This window comes from Cavia porcellus, unplaced genomic scaffold, assembly GCF_034190915.1.
Source record: "Cavia porcellus strain 051 isolate PalLab524CR breed Dunkin Hartley unplaced genomic scaffold, mCavPor4.1 scaffold_1, whole genome shotgun sequence".
In the NCBI taxonomy this organism is placed as follows: Eukaryota; Metazoa; Chordata; class Mammalia; order Rodentia; family Caviidae; genus Cavia; species Cavia porcellus.
The window spans coordinates 214,942,079-214,960,272 of NW_026947484.1; the positions used below are offsets into that span (position 1 = coordinate 214,942,079).

At 52.4% G+C, this 18,194-nt stretch overlaps 1 protein-coding gene across 1 annotated transcript; it reads right to left on the bottom strand.

Annotated features, from left to right (window-relative positions):
- Positions 1-1,445: 1,445 nt before the first annotated feature.
- Positions 1,446-18,115, bottom strand: Abcg8 (ATP binding cassette subfamily G member 8). The gene is made up of 13 exons (XM_003472926.4): positions 17,917-18,115; positions 13,681-13,812; positions 12,044-12,200; positions 9,074-9,312; positions 8,412-8,544; positions 8,063-8,332; positions 5,853-6,015; positions 5,689-5,766; positions 4,689-4,888; positions 4,211-4,287; positions 3,182-3,449; positions 2,185-2,312; positions 1,446-2,100 (listed from the first exon to the last, which is right to left on the bottom strand). Exons 1-13 carry the CDS (start codon positions 17,974-17,976, stop codon positions 1,963-1,965), a joined length of 2,043 nt encoding a protein of 680 aa, XP_003472974.1. The 5' UTR covers positions 17,977-18,115; the 3' UTR covers positions 1,446-1,962.
- Positions 18,116-18,194: the final 79 nt, after the last annotated feature.

Consider the following 18,194-nt stretch of genomic DNA (forward strand, 5'->3'; position numbering starts at 1 on the left):
CTTGCTGATTTCAGACCCTGTTTGGTGCTGTAGGCTACAGCAACTCTGCCCCGACAGAACGTGGCTCCTCGGGCTGTCTACGCTAAGGGACTAATTTGAGACTCAGGAGAACCCCTGCCCTCAGGTCTGTGAACACTTGGATTGGACACAGATTTTAATACCTCTGCTGCTGTTTAATCTGAGAACACAAGGCCTGAAGAAAAATGTAAGAACAGCAAACAAAAGCCAATGTAAGATCTAGCTGTAGAATGGCTTAACCCGGGGCAAGATTACACTTTATATAATCCTTATAGGCATGACAACAGTTTAAAAAATCATCAAGAGATATGAGTTAATATAGGTAATTCCTTTTGGTTTAATTAAAATTCCTCTATCAATAGCATAACAAAATTGGAGAGCTTAAAGTGAAAATTTCAAACGCTTTTACCTTTTGATCAAGGGTCAGGGCAAATGGAGCACGCTGTAGTATTTTACTGGAACACAGCCATGCCGCACCCCACACACAGTTGGTGAGCTGATTTCACACCGCGACAGAGTGAAATAGTTGGAGGAAAGAACTACTCTATGGCTTTCAAAGCCTAAAATATTTACCATCTGACCCTTCGTAAGGGAAGTCTGCAACCCATGTGTTTGAGAATTACATCACTGCGTATTCCATCCCTTAAGGATACAGGCTCATGAGCCCACACGCACACCTCTGGAGCTGGGTGCTGCTTTTCCTGGCTTCGCCTGCCTTAGCAAGTGCTTTAAATGAAATAGAGCCACAGAATCAGGGTTCCAGGCGTGGGGCCACACTGTGGGAAAGCCCCGCTCGTGGCAGCGAGCGGTGAACCACTGTTCTAAAAACAAACAACCCCAAAACAAAACAAACGCGAACGGCTGCCCCCAGTTACAGCAACTTCAGCCTTTGTCCCTTGAAAGATCACACGTGGAGCAGTGAGGGCCAAAGGGACCTGCAGGGATCACTGTCCCTTCCCTCCCACACACTCCCCCGCCCACTTCTTTTGGTCCCAGACTCTGGTTTTCCTTTGGGAATACAACCCACCGTGCTCCAGGTGTCTCTGTTTTGGGTCACTCGGGTCTGAAGCAGGTCATCCGGGGCTGTAGCAGCCCATCCTTTGGCCACTGTGCAAGGTTCAAGGCTGGTCTTTGAGACCCAGCCAGGGCCACTGAGATGCAACCGTGTGGCCCAGCTAAGCCTGCACGGGTTCTGTGAACCTCTTCTGGACTGCAAGACTTACAGCGGCTCAGGCCTCACCCCCTGCCCTCTGATTCCTATGGGCCTCAAACACTTCTGAACCCTATGTGGTTCTGCCACCCAGGAGCTGTGTGAATTTGGCAAACCAAATGTGCCTGTGCCTCAGTATCCTTACCTGCAAAATGAGACACTGCTTCCAAGAGTTGTACTAAGAATAAGTGGTGGAATCTGTTTACCTGACACAGAGTAGATGCTCAATAAATTTTTAATTGTTCATGTCGGATTTTGGATCCCATACAAAAAGAAGAAACAGCATTCACTAGTATGTTTTAGCTACTAGAGTGGCTAAACAGAGGATAAAGTATGGTACAGATGAAGCTAAACATTTAGTCGGTTATCATTTTCTCTGGGTTCTAACAGCTCCTGCAGGGCCAAGCTACTCAGTTCACACCCCATTCGTTCTCATCCTACACCGAGTTGCCTGTACACCCAAAGGAAATAAATTAGCAACATTGTAGGCTGCACCAAGTGTGGGTTTTCTCACTGGCAATCACGAGCTCTGGCCAGGGAGCAGAAAGCCTTTTCAACTGTCTTTATTCTACTGCCATCCTGTGGCTGACCTGTGCCACTGCAGCACCAGGGGCTGGATGTCGCTGAGTGCCCGAGCGTGCCTTCACTGCCCCCGGGAGGGGCTCCTTGGGAGGAAGGGAGTGCAGCTGAAGGGTCTTCTCCGAGGCCCACCAATGGGAGAGGCTGAGCACGAATCACCAGTCTTGGCTTGACTTCTGCTTGATGAACCTTAAGGACACATAGTACAGGAGCAGGAAACCCACGCTGATGCCGATGAGAATGAGGTAGATGGCGTAGAGAGGGTGGGAGTTGAGACCCATCTCACTGATCATCTGGAGACACCAATATTCAATGAGCTCACCTAGAGGTCCAGTGACTTGCCTGTCAATTCACAAGCCGAGGCCCTCACTACTTACCATATCTCCTGGGACCAAATAGGTGATGTTTCCAACCTGCATGGCGTGAAGGCGCCCGTTAAACTGGATCTGCATCAGCCCCGCGAAACACCACCGGAGGAAGGACACATTGGAGACCCACAAAGGCACTGCAGACAGCGAGAGCCATGTCAGCCCCGCGGTCCCTGTACCTGCGCGAGGTGCCACTTGCCCTCTGCAGCCTGCTCCCAGCTAGTCCTCAGAGGGGCCAGGAGGCCAAAGGATTCACATGTAGGATTCAGAGCAATTCTAGAGGGTCATTCCCTAGGTGTGCTCAGCATCCCAGAGCGCTCAGCGGTCCTCTCCAGGGAGGACACAGTCTGGGCTCTGCCTTGTGCAGCAGCATCACGGTTCAGAGAGGAGGAAGCCCTGAGCCTTGCCTGGCTGTCTGCAAAGAGCAGGCAGAGCAGGGAATGGGGGAAGGTGGGTAATGGCTTTTCCCAGAGAGGAGGTGGGACAGCCATAGAAGTGGAGATTGAGTGGAGTGTCCTGGGGTGTCACAAGAGCTGGGGAAGGCAGCAGAGGGCAAGAAGCACGAGGTCACCCCTTAAAAAGCTCATTGTGTGTGCATGACCTCTGAGAAAGGCAAGGTCACAAAGGTCAGACTCTTGTGCTGGCCCAGAGCCCAATCGTGGATGGGGATAAGAACACAACTTAGGGGGCTGGAGGTTTGGCAAGCAGGCAGTCATGAGTTCGATCCCCGGTACCAATAAAAAGGAAAAAGACAAAAAAAAAAAAAAGAACACAACTTAGGAAGACTCGGGAGGTGCAAATGACCTGGCGCCCTGGAGATGCTGAGAGGGAGGGAGTTGGGGTGGCTTCTGGGTGTTGCCTGGCTTCTCCAGTGGAGACACTGCCATGGCCTGCAGGGCAGCTGGCAGAGGCATCTCTTGCCGATCCTGAGTGGGACTGGCCGGAATCAGCCTCTACCCACGGCCCGCGCCCAGAGAGGCTTGGCTGGCAAGAGGTGCAGACGCACCTGTCCACAGGTTCTTCAGGTTGATCATGAAGCCCCCGGTGAGGTAGAAGGCGTTGTAAAAGGCGTTGCAGAAGAAGGACGACATGTGGAAGGTGGGCAGCAGGGCGGAGGCCGCCAGGGCCATGGCCCTGCCGCAGAAGACCACCAGCCACACCAGCAGGAAGTGCAGCAGGAAGGGCAGGAGGGCCGGGTGCAGGTTGGTCAGCCAGTAGATGGGCATCCCGTAGATGAGGACGTAGGCACAGTGCTCTGGCAGCTCCCCGAGGACCTGCAAAGGACACAGAGCTAATGCCGTGTTCATGCCGCTATTTTAAAATGTATAATGCTTGCATTTATCGCCTGCCCCGTGATGCCAGCCTGCCCTGCCGGTACTGAGCCTGCCGAGGGGATGCCCTGGGCGCAGGCCAAGCTCACCCCCGAATCCTCCCGCAGGCCAGTTCAGAACCATTCCCTCCAGACAGGCAGCCACTATCTGTGCTCCAGAGACCTGGCTGCAAGCTTTCATCCTGCCCTGCCCAGATCTAGTACCAGCATCCTTTGGAGAGCTGTACAACCTCTCTGAGCTCAAGACAACACCTGCTCCCCCTGGAGCAGGTCAAGTGTGCTAAGTGTCCCCATTGCTTCCTTTTTAGGGTCCTGCTGACCAGACACTGATGCACACTGCTAGCCTTTTGGGGAGTTTTTAAAAACATGCAAGTGTGGGGCTGGGGATTTAGCTCAGTGGCATAAGCGCCTGCCTTGCAAGCAGGCAGTCTTGAGTTCGATCCCTGGTACCGATAAAAACGAAAAAGACAAAAAAAAAAAAAAAAAAAAAAAAAAAAAAAAAAAAAAACCATGCAAGTGCAAGGTCCTGAGTTCAATTCCCAGTACCAAAAATAAGTGCAAATCTTTGAAACCCCCCAAGAGAAGGTGACCTCTGCAATCGTGGGAAATGTGGAACCCTGGGACTCAGCAAAACTGTGTGTCCTGGTGTCTGTGCAATGCTGCAGCTCTCTCCACCCTGCACCCACTGTCACTCTCACCAGTCACCTTTGCAAAGTAATAGGGACCCGTGGTATAGAGCCCGTCTTCGAGTTCAGCATACAGCATCGCCCGCTCCGAGTGGCCTGGGGCCGGGTGGGGTGGGAGGGTGAAGAGTGAAGAGTTATTGCCTGTTTCTGATTTTGCATCGCCTTTAATAGCAATAATAGCCTGAATGTCTTATTGTATATTGTTTTAAGCAGGCACCGTAAAGGAACCTGGCCCGGGGAGGCTCCTTAGGTGCTGAGGATGCATCCCCTGCACATCCCCATCTGGCAGACTGCGACAGGATGGGAACAGCTATGACTTTCATTTGTCTGCTACATTCATCCACAAACTTCACACCCCATCACAGCCACTTATTACATAATCACAATGAAACTGCTCTGCAAAGCTCTCGTCTGCAGATGCTCAGGGGCGATCTCGGGCCAGCTCAGAGCATGGCCGACACCCCATGTCTGCCTGCCCCAGAGCGGGGGACACTTACATTTGGAGACTACATCCAGGATCACATTGAAAGGGATGAGCCCACCGATCATGAACAAGAGGGCCGTTGTGTCCTGGAAGGAGAGCTTGGTGTCCCCGTGTCCATAGTAGAGGAACCCAATAATCAGGGACATCAAGCAGGCCTCTACCCCGTGAATGAGGAGGGTTGGCAGGTCTCGGAAATCATTGGAAATCTGACGGCTTTAAAAATCAATAAAAAGAAAGCAATGTCAAGGGGACAAGATTCCCCCGGGCCTTGTGACCTTGAGAACGTCACTCAATCACTGGAAGTATCACAGAGCTTCTACGAGGATTAAATGCGAGGACTGACCAAAGTGTCTGTCCCACAGTCTGTACTAAACACAGGGTTCTTTTGCCATTAAGAATCAGCCTGGCTATTTTACTGAAAGAAATTGTGCTGTGGGAAAGATCAGTCGGGCCATAAACTATGGAGATGTTTGCTGCAGCATTACTTATGCTGGTACAAGTCAGAAAATAACCTAACCATGTCCAGGGATCAGAGAAGTCCCAAAGCTGGGCTGCCCTGAAGGTGGAGGGATCTAGCCGGTGACAGGCAGAGGTTCTAAGTGGGAAAAAGCTGCTGTGGAGCATTAAGGAGCTGACCCTACCTGTGTATTCAAACGCTCTCCTACGTGGAAACTCACAGAAAAACACAGCACGTGGGCCTGGCCTTCCCTGAGAGCTAGTGTGACAGGGACACTTCTTTTTCCAGCTTAGATTCTTGTGTACTATCTCAGTTTTTTCACAGGGAAAAACATCATGATAGTTCCAGTAAGGTTATTTTAATTTTGTTCAGAGAATAAAAGTTAACAATGCATCGCATGAGGGCTAGAAATATCCTGACGATGGTGTTTTTCAAGCAATTCTACCTCTGGCTTCCTCCCCAGATTCACTTTAGATGGAAAGGGCTAAATGGACAGGGACTTTCGGTGGGGAGGGGCGCAGTGGGGGGTGGGGGTTGTGCAATTAGAGACACTCACCGGATCAGGGCAGTAAACTGCTGTATCACCCCTGGCGGCTCTGAGGGGGTCTGGCAGTTGTCACAGGGGAGGGCTGGGCTATGAGAGACAGTAGGTGGCAGGTCAGGCACTCCCCCGACCCCTCATTGCAGCAGGAGCTTTGCACCCCTGCCCACCCCTTGTACCTGGCCACACAGGTGCCCACATCCAGCTCCCTGGGCTCCACTTTCCACAGAAAGTCATCGAAGCCACGCACTTTTTCTCGAAACAAGGCCGCCAAGGACTGAGCCTTCTCCCTGGTGGCCACTTCCAGCTCGTGGCTGCGCCTGTCAATGCTGGTTAAGTCCACTGTAAGCAGATGTCAGGCCATGGTTGATATGACATGATGATCCCCACTCTCCGAGAAGAACTCAGGAAGCAATGGCCAGAATGGAGTGGGACAGAGACCTCCAGGGCTGGCCCCTTGCCCTGCCAGGCCTGAACACTGAGACTGAACTCTGTTCCCATGATGGAGACACCCAAGGGGGAGAAGGGGTCTTCAAGGTCAGAGGTCCCATCACAGCTATACCCTGGGGCCCAGCTGTCCAGAAAGTTTCTGATGAGAGCTCAGCCTCACAGAGCCTGCTCAGGAGAAGAAAGTAGGCTGGGGGAATGGTGGGCCAGGAGGAAGGGTGGGAAGGGAGGGATTCCTGACACATTTCCCTCTCACAGTGGGTTAATAATCTGGCTTCCCAAGCACCCAGCCCAAGGCAGGATGAGATTTGGCCGAAGAGAGCCAAGGACCAGCCAAGTACAGAGTTCTTACTGCCCTTCTTGGTCAGGGACGCAGGGAGGGAGTCAGGCCCCCAAATTGGGAGCCAGGCCCACTGCAGAGTTGCCTCCTGCATCCCAGGAAATGGCCCCTGTACCCAGGGACCTTGTCCTGCAGTCCCCTCCTGTGCTTGGTCTTCACCCTCCAAGGTTCCAGCAGTGCCAGTGCTCAAGGCAGGGCCTTCCTCTGCCCAGCTGGTCCAGGCTGAACACATTTCATGGCCCCTCCTCCCAGCCTCAGCATGGCTGGGGTCTCTGTCACCTCTCTCCTGTTCCCTTTCTCCCATTTCACCTCACTCAGCAACCAGGTCATGCTGAGAAGGGATCTCAGAAACCACGGTCTGTTCTTTGGAGACACGAAATACCAGACTTGCTAGGTACCCCAGGCCCCATTGGCTCTTGTGCCCCAGACTCATGAGGGACACCTACCCCAGGGCTTACAGGCAAGGACCTCTGTCCCCACCCTTCACCCCCAAATAATGCAAAATAAAAGCAAAAAACTCTTTCAAGTCTGCTGTGGGCATTTGACTCCTCTAGGTGTGCTTCGAATTGCCCCCAGAGGCCACGTAGGCAGGTGCCTTCTGTGCCCTTATCTGAGGATGGGTCATCTGAGAGTGACAGGCTGGCAAGAGGCCAGGATGGCACCTGTGCCCAGGAGGGAGGTGCCTTGAGCTCACTGAGGGAGCCGGTACACAGGAGGAGGGATGGGGCGGGGAGAGCACTGTCAGGGAGGGTCAGCAGGTGGTGAGGCCTAGCACAGGAGGCAGGCTTAGGTCCGGGTTAGGGTCAGGTTGTTAGGAGTAAAGGCCCCACCTCAACCCCATCATGCAAAACAAGTCCAGTTCTGAGCACAACAGCTGGGTCGCCACAGGCAAGAGGTTGAGCTCTTCCAGGGTGTGACGGTCAACAGGAGACCCCAGGGCCCTGGTACTTCAGGCCCTAGTAAATGCCTTCGAGGAAGTGGGCCCTGTCATCAGGCTGGGCCCCTCACCATCTTCAGTTTCCTGGGAAGAACCTGGGGTTCAGCTGACCCGAAGCAGCCGCCACTGTGCCAACTGTCTTGCAACCAGGTCCCGCTGCAGCACTCTTTGGGTGCTCCCAGGGAAGGTGCCCCAAAAAGGTCACCACTCCCCAGGAAGCCAGGCAGGGAGGAAGGAAGCGGCTCATTCATGCTGCCTGGGTGTAAAGTCCTGAGCTCAGTACTCAGGAGAAAGACAAATCTGGGCCAGCAGGGCACTTTCCACACCAGAGAGCCACTCACTGGGCCCTGCACCCAGCGGCACAACAGCCAGAAATGCCTCTGTAGGGCTTCAGATTCCTGGATTCTGGCCTCTGCGAGCTGCCCTCCTGCACGGAGGGCCACCGTCACGGCTGCTTTTTCTCAGGGCCTTTCCAGCCCTCGATCCCTGGCCAACCCAGGCCTCCATCCCTTCCTCCCACTACCTCTCCTCCTCCTCCTCCTCCTTGTTCCCCTGACGCCTGCCGGTTTCTCTCCTGAATCTTTTCCGCACGTGTCAGGGGTGGGGGACTGAAAGGGGTGCAGCCCTGGGCCCCAGGTCCCCGGCCACCAGCCTTGCAGTCTCACCGTAGAAGTCCGCAGGGTTGCTGTAGCGGGGGCAGGGGTGGCCGATGCTCGTGAAATACTGGACCATGTGCTGTGCAGACCCCAGGTAGACGGTGGTGCCCGAGGTCATGAGGAGGACCAGGTCGAACAGCCTGAAGATGTCCGACCGGGGCTGGTGCAGGGAGATGAGCACCAGCCTGTTGCCCTTGGCCAGCCGGGACAAGGTCTTCACCAGGTTGTGGGCTGTAAAACTGTCCAGCCCCGAGGTGGGCTCATCCAGGATGAGGATTCCTGGCCATGGAGAAGAAGAGGGTGACCCAACGGCACCCCAAACGCAGCCCCTCCCTCTCCCCAGGCTGCGGGCGCTCACCCGGGTTCCACAGGAGCTGCACCCCTATGCTGACCCGCCGGCGCTCGCCGCCTGACACCCCGCGCACGTAAGCGTTGCCCACACGCGTGTCCGCGCACTGCCGCAGACGCAGCTCCGCGATCACCTCCTCCACCTGCGGCGGGAGCGGGTGTGGAGGCTCGGGGGACCCGGAGCCCAGAGACCCACCCCTCTGCTGGGGCTCAGCGGGGTGGTGGGCGCTCAGAGCCTGTTCCTGAGCTGCAGCTGCGCTCCGGCCTTTGCCCAGCTCCTCGGGGCTCACTGTGCAGGGCACCAGACAGTTGGACCAGGAGACTGGCTCTCAGGCACAAACCCATGACAAATGCTATGGAGGGAGGCGGCTGAGGCTGAGATGGCTGTGTGTGTGTGTGTCGGGGGACTGAACCCAGGGACTACAGGCTGACCATCCTCGTCTGTCTTTTATTATGAGACAGGGTCTCACTATTTTTCTGAGTTGCCTAGTCTGGGCTCAAACTTGCAAATCCTACTGCCTGAGCCTCCCAGAGTGCTGGAATGCAGTTTGGACTCTTTCAGGCAGGTGATGATGAGCTGGGGTTTTTGGACTCCACCTGGGCTGGGTCCTGAGGCTCAGAGGGTATGGATGTGCTGACTGGACCCCATGACTCGCTTCTGGGCTCAGTTACCCTTTTGTCACGCTGGGCCTGGGAGAAGCTCCTGGGGAGGCGCAGCTGGGCGATGAAGGCCAGGGTCTCCCGCACGGTGAGGTGAGGGAGAAGCTGGTCGTGCTGGCGCACGTGGGCCACACATTTCCTCACCAGCCGGGGGGTGCTGGGCTGCCCGTTGATCCAGATTTGGCCTGCCCTCATCTTGCCACCGGTGTCGCGGCCAGTGATCACGTCTAGCAGTGAGGCTCTCCCACAGCCTGCAAAGTGACCGGAGTCACCACTGAGGCCAGAGCTGCAGGGGCCAGCGGGCAGCTGCTGTTGCCCACTTGCTGTCCAGCGCCCTGGCCTGCACTACCTTTACCGAAGTGGCAGAGCCCCAGGGAAGGAGGCACTGCTGCTTGGCTCCGGTGTGGCAGCTCCTGGACGGGACGTGAAACATCAGGCTTTTGGCTGGAGTCAATTTGTGTATCTTTGGGGGGTTGGGACACATTAGTCCTGGGGTTTGGGCCAGCTCAGCCACCAGCTGAATGACAGAAGAATCCTGACCGCCACAGGCCTGCAGAACCCAGAACCTCTGTCCCTCCCACTGCTATGATGAGCGACCTCCTAAGCCAGGCTGGGGTTGACCGCACCATGAAGGGTAATTTTTCCTGCTGGGCCAATATGCCAGTGATGTTCCATCAGTCGCTGTCTTTGAAGCTGGCTTGATGGGAAGGACTCACTGGGAACATTCATAGCGTGTCTTTTTAAAACGCACAATTAGGAACATATTTTGAGAAAAACTGGAGAAGAGTACTAGGGAGGAAAGCTGCAGCAGTAGACACAGAAATGATTTCAAAGTACAGCGTGCACGGAGATTCCGAAGGCAGCTCCGCCCTTCTCTTTTATTTTTATCAGTAGCACTTTTTATACTCTTTAAAAAAAAAAAAAAAAGACCCCCTGCACTCAACGCTGTCTACTTTTGAATGATGTACCAGTTTCCACTGAGTCGGGGAACTGAGCCCCAGATTGGATCTGTTTTGCAAAAATACTCAATGAAGGCTCATTCTTGAACAGCCATTTGAACTGTGAATGCAAGTAGGGTTCAGACTTGGAAACCCTTTTTTTCGGTGAAGCCAGAAGTGAGCCCTGTCCAGGTGCCTGGGCGGGGTTTAGGTTTCCTTATTGAATATTCCTTTTGGAGACAAAAATTTCTAAGTTATTTTCAAACAAGGGTCAGTACAGAATGTGTGGCAACTTCTGCCCAGTGTGATGCTCCTGCCCACGGCCTAGAGGCACAGAGCAGAAGGGGCTGCCAGTGCCTCCTGGTTATACCACACTTAGGATCCTTGAGAATTTAGTCAAGAGACGAACCAGAGACAGGGACCCAGGCCACCTTCCTGGGACACTGGCTTTGGGGCTTAGGAGGGAGGAGGTTTCACTAGTGTGCACAAGGACCTTGAGGTTCCCAATCAGAGAGCAGGAAGACTGTTATTTTCTAAATAAAATTTGGTGAGAAAAGTGGGCAAAGTTTTCAATAGAGGGTGCCTGGTGCTTTTGGAGAGCTCCAAGAACCAGGTTAAAACACCTATGGCCACACAGGACCTTGGCAGAAAGAGTGACATCTCTCTACCAACAAATTCATTAATTGGAAAGTACTTCCAGCATTGAAGATTCTACCCAGCACACTAAATGCCTGGGGATAATTTTCTCTTTTAAATTAGGGCCATCAATTTCTCTCTCTCTCTCTCTCTCTCTGTAGTAAATGTCATAGGAAGTATAACGTTTAAACTTCCCTAAGGACTTTAACAATTTCAACCAAGTGAGCTTAAAATCAAATAACACTAAATCTGGAGTCAGAAGACCAGGATATTATTCAGTGTAATTCCTGCTCAGCCTCTTGGATTTTAGTTTCCTTAATCACATATCAAAGGTATTCATAGCTAAGATCACATGTACCAACTGTTCACCAGGATGACTCTCGGAAAGAGCCCCTGATGCTCAGTTCAGGAAGAAAAACCATCAGAAGTGACAAATCACAATAATGCTAGTTTAGGTCAGAATTCCAGCAGCAGGGCCAGAGTGGGAGGGGCTTAATGACTGTGTGTATTGTTTCAGTTACAGAGTGCATTTACAGGTAGCATGCATTTGATCTTTGGTTAGACAATAAATAGGACTTCTCTATCCAAAGGGTATAAAAGTTTGGAGTCCATGTTAAATACACTGAGTAATCTTTACCTCTGGAAATGATTAATTAAAAGGTAAAAAGTACTATAACACTATGTGAGGAGGCGCTTGGTTCTAAGAAATCAGAAGACCAAATTCAAGTTCTAGCTCTATGCTGCATGTGAGTCATTAGGAGAATAACTCAGCATGGTGAAGGAGTGTGTGTGTGTGTGTGTGTGTGTGTGTGTGTGTGGTGTATGCAAGGCACACTTTGCAAGTGTTCAGGATTAGATAATTTGAAAATCTTCCTCTAAAAATGCTTCCCAGCTCTCACATTCTAGAACTTTGAAGTTTGCCCCAGGAAGGTCTGTCTGAAGCAGTTGTAAACATCTGGTTCTTTGCAGGTGGTTGGCGGTTGTGCTTTGGCTTTGGAGGGGGAACACAGTGGCAGGGCTATGCCTGGTCACTGTCTGACCATGACCTGAATCTGACTGTAGGGGAAATGACCTGAGCAAGAGCCCTTGTGGTTGGAGGATCCCCAGCAGAGAACATGATGTTCTGAAGATGTGTGATGGCCCTGTCCATCCAGGTGTAAGAGACAGACACTGTGACCACAGCTTCTGGTGGGCAGGAGGAAGCTCATGATTCAGACTAGTACCAACCATCTAGAGACTGGAAAGGGAAAGCTGGACTTTGAGCCTGGGTCTGTCCCCTTAGGTCACTCTGTACATTCATCTGCTAGTCAGCAAAGGTTCTGCAAGAAGCATCCATTTCTCTGAAGGACCATTCCGTATCCCAGAAGCAAGAGACCATTGCCCCTGCCCTGCTTTCCTCCAGTGGTACCTGAGCTCCCGATGATGGCCAGCATCTGCCCACTTTGCACTCGGAAGCTCAGGTTCTGAATGCCCTGCTCAGCGGAATCTTGGTTCTTGTGGGTCATCCAAGGGATCCTGAACTGAGCCAGCTGCTCATACCAGGGCACCTGGGAGGCCATGTCCACCTGCGGGGAGAGAGACATCAGAGGGCTCCTCAGGAAGCCGGGTCAGCAGCTCTGCTGCGCCCACCTGTGCTCACCTCCACCGAGATGTCCCCTGCCAGTACACACTGGGCCCATGCCCGCCCCACTCAGGTTCTACCAACCATGGAAGTGCCACCGGGCATAGCGGCTGTCATCACACCTGTAATCCCAGCACTCTGGGAGTCAGAGGCAAGGCGGCTGCAAATTCAAGCCCAGCCTGGGCAACCTTGTGACTCAGTGAGACCCTGTCTCAAAATTTTAAAATATATTTATTTATTTATTGTCTTTTTCCTTTTTATCGGTACTGGGGATCGAACTCACAACCGCCTGCTTGCAAGGCAGGTGCTTATTCCACTGAGCTAAATCCCCAGCCCTAAAATTTTAAAATATATTAAAAGGGCCAGGGATCAGTGCAAAGGGCCTGGGTTCAACCTCTAATGAAGCAAAATAAAAACAGCAACAAAAACGAACATGGAGATGGAACTCTACCACTCTGAAAATCTGACGCTGCTGTTCCCAAGTCCGGGGAAAAGGCCTAGAAATCAGGTACAACAGCAAGACAGGAAACATAAAAAGAAGCAAAATGTCTTCACTTAATGATAGATGTTTACTAATCACTTTCAGGTATTTACTGTGTGCAAAACTTTATGTTAATCATATCGTATCTGTTACCTAATTCAATCTTCATTGCCAATCTATATAGCATGGGTACGATTCTAACCTGTGTTTTACAGATGAGGCTCAGAGCAGTTAAGTAACCTGCTCTAGGTCACATAGCTAGGTGCAGAGAGGGAACGGTTATACGGCAGCTCATTAGCTTGTCCTAAACACACCCACAGGAAGCCAGGCTTGGGTGTCTGAAGTTCACCACTGCAGGGCCCACGATGTCCCCGACGTGGAGCATGCAGCTGCCCAAAGGAAGGGAAATAGCGGTCCTTGAATCTGACCAGGGTTTCCCCAAGAACCTCTCAAAGGTTGCTGTGTTGTCCTTGCTTGTACTCTGGGAACAGCACATTTTATCAAGGGGGACAAATCTATAGACAGAGATACATAAATGGGTGAAACCTGAATATATAAAGTCTGCGGTGGGGTTAGTGGCCCCGAACATGCCCATTGCCTAGTTTTGATAATTACACTGTGGAAGACAAGACGTTACCGAGGAGGGAGGTGAACACAGGGCACCTGGTCTAAGGTGAGTTCCAGATCTAAAGTTGAAAGGGTACCAGAGACTTTCCGCACAGGTTTTCTTTGTGTTTCTGCAGGATCCTGGTCTCTTTCCTGGCCTTGCCCCTCCTCCCCGACATGCAGGTGATACAGAGGGAAGTCTGCAGGCCTGCAGCCGGCAGATGGGGCCTGGGGCTCCTGACTGCAGTCCTTCTTGGGAGCCCAGGGCTGCAGGCTGGGCTTGCCCGCCCCCACCCTGCTGTGGGGCCACCACCAGCCCAGTCACCTGCACACCTACCTGGTAGGTGAGGTCTCGGACCTCCAAGGTATTGGACTGGCCTCTGTAGGTGAAGTACAGGCTGTTGTCATTTTCAGAGGAGAACAAGCTGTCCTGGAGACTCTGCTGGGAGGTGTGACAGGCAAGGGGCTCCTGAGGACACAGGAGAAGACGGGGAGGGTGAAGAAGCGGGAGCAGTGGCTGGCAGTGTGGAAGGAGAGGGGTCCCCATGGAGAGTGGCCAGGACTTGGAGAAGACGGGCGCTTCAGGATGGGCATTGCTTTCTCTGTTCAGAGAGCTCGGGCTACCCCCAGAGCAGCCCCTGCCTGGGCAACCTCAGCCCCTGGCCAGGGGCTCTGAACCCAAACAGCTTAGGATGAGTGGGCTGCAGGGAGCAGGGCAGGGGGGCCAGAGCCAGGAGCTCGGAAACCCTTAGCCTTGGACCTCTCTCCTCCCCACATCTGGCTTACCATCTCCTGATGCCAACAGACTGCACACGACAGGAAGGACAGAGACAGCATCGACCAGTGAGTTAATAATGCTCATTACCCGTGATGACCTTATCCCAAGAAAAATGCATCCCTTTAATTTTTAATTTAATTTAATTTAATTTGATTGCTACATTGTAGGTTGAACCCAGGGCTTTGCGCTGAGCTATACCCCCAATCCTTTTTTTTTGAACAGGATCTTACAAAGTCACTGTTTTACACAAACCCCACGCAAACCTGTGATCCTCCTGCCTCAGCCTCCCAGGGTGCTGGGGTTATAGGTGTACACTACCACACCTGGCCGTATCTTATTTTGCTGAGAAGTTTTGTGCAACAAAACCAGTGAGAATGTTGCAGATGGTTTCAGAAAGGTTTCTGTTATTATCACCCACAAATGTGTACCGCGAAATGATCTTGCTGTTGTTGGCTGGTGGTATATTTGTGTTTCCTTGAATATTTAATTGACACATACTTATACCTATTTATGAGTACAATGTGATACCTGGACAACGTACAAAATGTGCAATGAGCAAATAAGGCCAATTAGCACTTCTGTTCCTTAAGCATTCATCATTTCTCTGTATAGCTTGCTTGTCTAGACAATCAACTCCTCTTATCTGGTTCTTTATCAAATGTACAACAAATTGCTGTGAACCATGGTTACTGCAATGTGCTGTAGAACATTAGAATTTATTCCTTCAATCTTGTTTGGTGTCTGCTATCTGACCTCTGCCCACTCTGCCGTGTAGCCTGGCATGGGCTTGGAGATCCTCCTGCCTCAGCCTCCTGAGTGTTAGGGATTTCAGGTGTGTGCCACCACACCCAGCTGCAAGATTTCCAGTTCTTAAGATACTCCATTTTCCTTCTGTTTCTAAAGTGCAGGACCTGGGATAGATTCATTAACAAGCTTCCATGGCCCAGGGGATCCCCTGTCTGCAAAACTGTCATTTTGACATACTGGTGTATTTGTTCCTTCCATCAAGCCAAAAACAAACTCAAAGTGTTCACCACACTTCAGGCTTAGAGTTTGCAGTGAGACAGTAAAAAAGATCATCTCTGCGAAGCTTAGATTTGCGTGGATGAATCAGGATTTAGCACGGAGGAAGACAAGCCAGCGGTAGAGGCAGACTGACCTCCAGCATGTGGTCAGAGGTAGCTTCACTGTGTACATAACACACACACACTCCCGGGGCCTTAGATGACAAAGCAAACATTGGCTTCTGTCGAAGCACTCCTGCAATGGTGCAGGTAAGAGGCCTCCTAGGTAGGACTTTCCTGGCTGTCTGCCCAGAGTTCTGGGAGAGTATAAAAATCACAGACGGTTCAAGGTTTGAACTACTGGCAACATTATCCAATAAAAACATGGGAAAGACAAGCACCTAACTCAGGCAAGGGGTTATCACCGGAGAGCAGGGGGCAGAAGTGGGAGAGATACAGGGAGCTTCCTCTGAGCCCCCTTCATCACCTCCACCTCCACCCCACCCCACCTGGCTTCTCCAGATCTTTGTGCTAAGCTCTCAGAAACCCGCCAGTTGCTGGGGGACCCATTTGGGCTAAGGTGAGACCGGTCATGCTGTGTTGGTTTTAAAGCAAATGTCTGCAGGAGGATGTTGGCATCAGGGGGGAATTCGCTCTGCCCCAACTTGCCAGGCTGGACTCAGGGAGAAGGAGCTCCTAAGGAGGCACCACCAGACATTTGGAGTCTGGAGGAGTGTGTGGAAGTGACCTCACATCCAGGTAACCTCAGAGCCACTGTGCTGTGATGAGAAGCCAGAGGGCACTTGGTGTCTGATGGACACAGAGGTGGAAAAAGGCAGGAAGGCAGGGAACAATCTGAGAGGGGCGCAGATCCTGTCCCGAGGCCTGTCCCAGGGCCCCTCCTTGAACCCAGCCACCACAGAAGGAGCCGAATGGGCAACTCAGGTTTAGAAGAGGAAAATTTGTGCCTGGGTTGGGTATGACTCCTGCTCCATCTTAAAATATTTTCCTTGGCTCCCAGGAAGGATTAGTTAGACTCTTCCTGAGGTTTTGACAAACTCTCTCTATTTTTCAAATACTTAAATATCTATTGGGCTGACATCTTAATCAGTATGACTGTCAGAACATCACTTGAATTGCTGACAGGCGACACCCAAAAAAGCAAAAGCAGGTTTATTTGTAGGTAACCAGCTTGGCTCCTGCTGGGCTACATTGTCATTTCTCCATGCATTAACTTCTGATCAGATTCCTGAGTCAGAAGCACCCACAGAAGCTCAGGGATCTCAGAGCTCAAGACTTTGCTCTGGGAGGGGAACCCTGGTCCTGGACAGGGGGGATGCACTAAGAACCTGTGACCGATGGGGACATGCAGGGCTTGTTCCTGGCTGAGAGGACACTCTGGATCCTGGGACATTCAAACCAGAGCTCCAACAACTCTGGCCCAACACCAGGCCTCTTTTGCCCTTCTCTAGCCTGGTTCCTGCCCACGATGTGAGCAGTCTGTGGTCTGTGGGCCTTCAGGCACCCACCACTCCGGGTACCTGATGCCAGAACTCCCCGTGCACCCTGCCCTGACCCTCTCAAGCCCTTACTTCATCTGCTCCCAAGACAGACAGCTGGCACCCCTTCTGCCCAGGGTGCCCTTGGGCCACAGGCACATTTGATTGTGGAGGGAATGGATGAAATGCTGGTGGGCAGGCCAAGGTGACCACAGGACTGTATACATTCCTTGAAGAGTGGCATGGAGCTGGGATGGGGCAGAGGAGGGGACAGGCAATGGTGTGGGCAAGAGGCAGAGTCTCTCCTGATACTTTATTCTAGCTGCCATTCCAAAGAGCCCCAGCTTTTCAAAGGGTATCCTTGGGCCTCCAGATTATGAAGAGCGCATGTTGCATGTCAAGTCAAGAAGGTAGAAATTATGCTATTTAATAATTTTTAGCTGGATTGAGAACATGATGAAAGATGTGTGGCCCTCATCCTTTTGCTCCAAATACTGCAAACATTAGGGGCTGCGCTAGGGGCTGGCTCCAAGGGAATCCAGAGGGCTCAGCCTGGGCTCTTTGGCCTGACTGGGTCTTACCCAGGAACTCAAGGCCATTCCAGGTGCTTGTGCCACCTGCTGGGCTGTGCTTATTCTTGCCTTTCTCTCACAACAGGCAAAGGTGATGGAACGGTGGGGTGGCACAAAGGGGAAGGGGGGCCCTTTCTCCTTCTCTCTCCTCTGTAACCTCCTGCCTCAAACCCCACCCATCTTCCCCATCAAAGGCTGTAAAATGAGTGAGGGAACTTTGTCCCTCCACGATGTCTGGTTCACCCAGGTCTCTCCAGATCCTGCAGCTGCCTGCATATTTTGGGCGTAAAGTCTGATGTTCCCAGAAGAGTCATGTAGCTGCATCTGTCACTTCACTGTGGCTGAGATTCTTGGCCTGACAGCCACATGGGCAAGGGAGACACCAGAAGAGTCCCTGCTACGTGCGAGCGTGTTTCTGTGATGGGATCTCCTTCAGAGAAAGCTAAATCAGCCCAGGTCCCAAAGAAGAACCTTATTTCCCTACGGGAGTGGGACTGAGAGCTGGAAGTGACCTCAGAGCCCTCACAGCTCCAAATCTGATCCCCTCTGCCCTCTGTCACCCAGGAGTGACACCCCAGGGTGCCCTGGGCAGAAGTCCTGCTGCCACATTCGTGCTCTGCTGGTGGTCCAGGCGGTGGATTAGGACAGACACTCTTGAGAGAGGACAGAAAGGTCGAGCTCCTCCCCTGCTGCCGGATCAAGGTGGCCGCTGTCACTCACCAAGTCATCCCGGACAGCAGGACTCCTCCAGGGTCCCTTCTCCGCAGCCTCCCCAGCCATGGGGCCCACCAGCTCTGCTTCTGATTGCTGCAGCTCCTGCGGCTCTTGCTTTCTTAGAGCTGGGTGCCCTGGTCCCTTGTTCTGGGGCCGGGCTCTCTCCCAGGAGTCCTCTCTGGCAGGCCCTCCTACAAACCCTGTGTGCTCTTCTCGTGTTAAGATAAGGACGCTCCGGCTAAAGGTACATCTGATAATGGCATCCGTGCCAAGTCCAGGCTGGG

Excerpts from the sequence above, each read along its gene's own strand:
- Abcg8 (XM_003472926.4), bottom strand. The coding sequence starts at position 17,976 with ATGGCTGGGGAGGCTGCGGAGAAGGGACCCTGGAGGAGTCCTGCTGTC. Across the intron at positions 13,813-17,916 it reads CTGCTGTCCGGGATGACTTG|GAGCCCCTTGCCTGTCACAC; the intron begins GTGAGTGACAGC and ends CTGTGTCCTCAG. Across the intron at positions 6,016-8,062 it reads CAACCCTGCGGACTTCTACG|TGGACTTAACCAGCATTGAC; the intron begins GTGAGACTGCAA and ends ATCTGCTTACAG.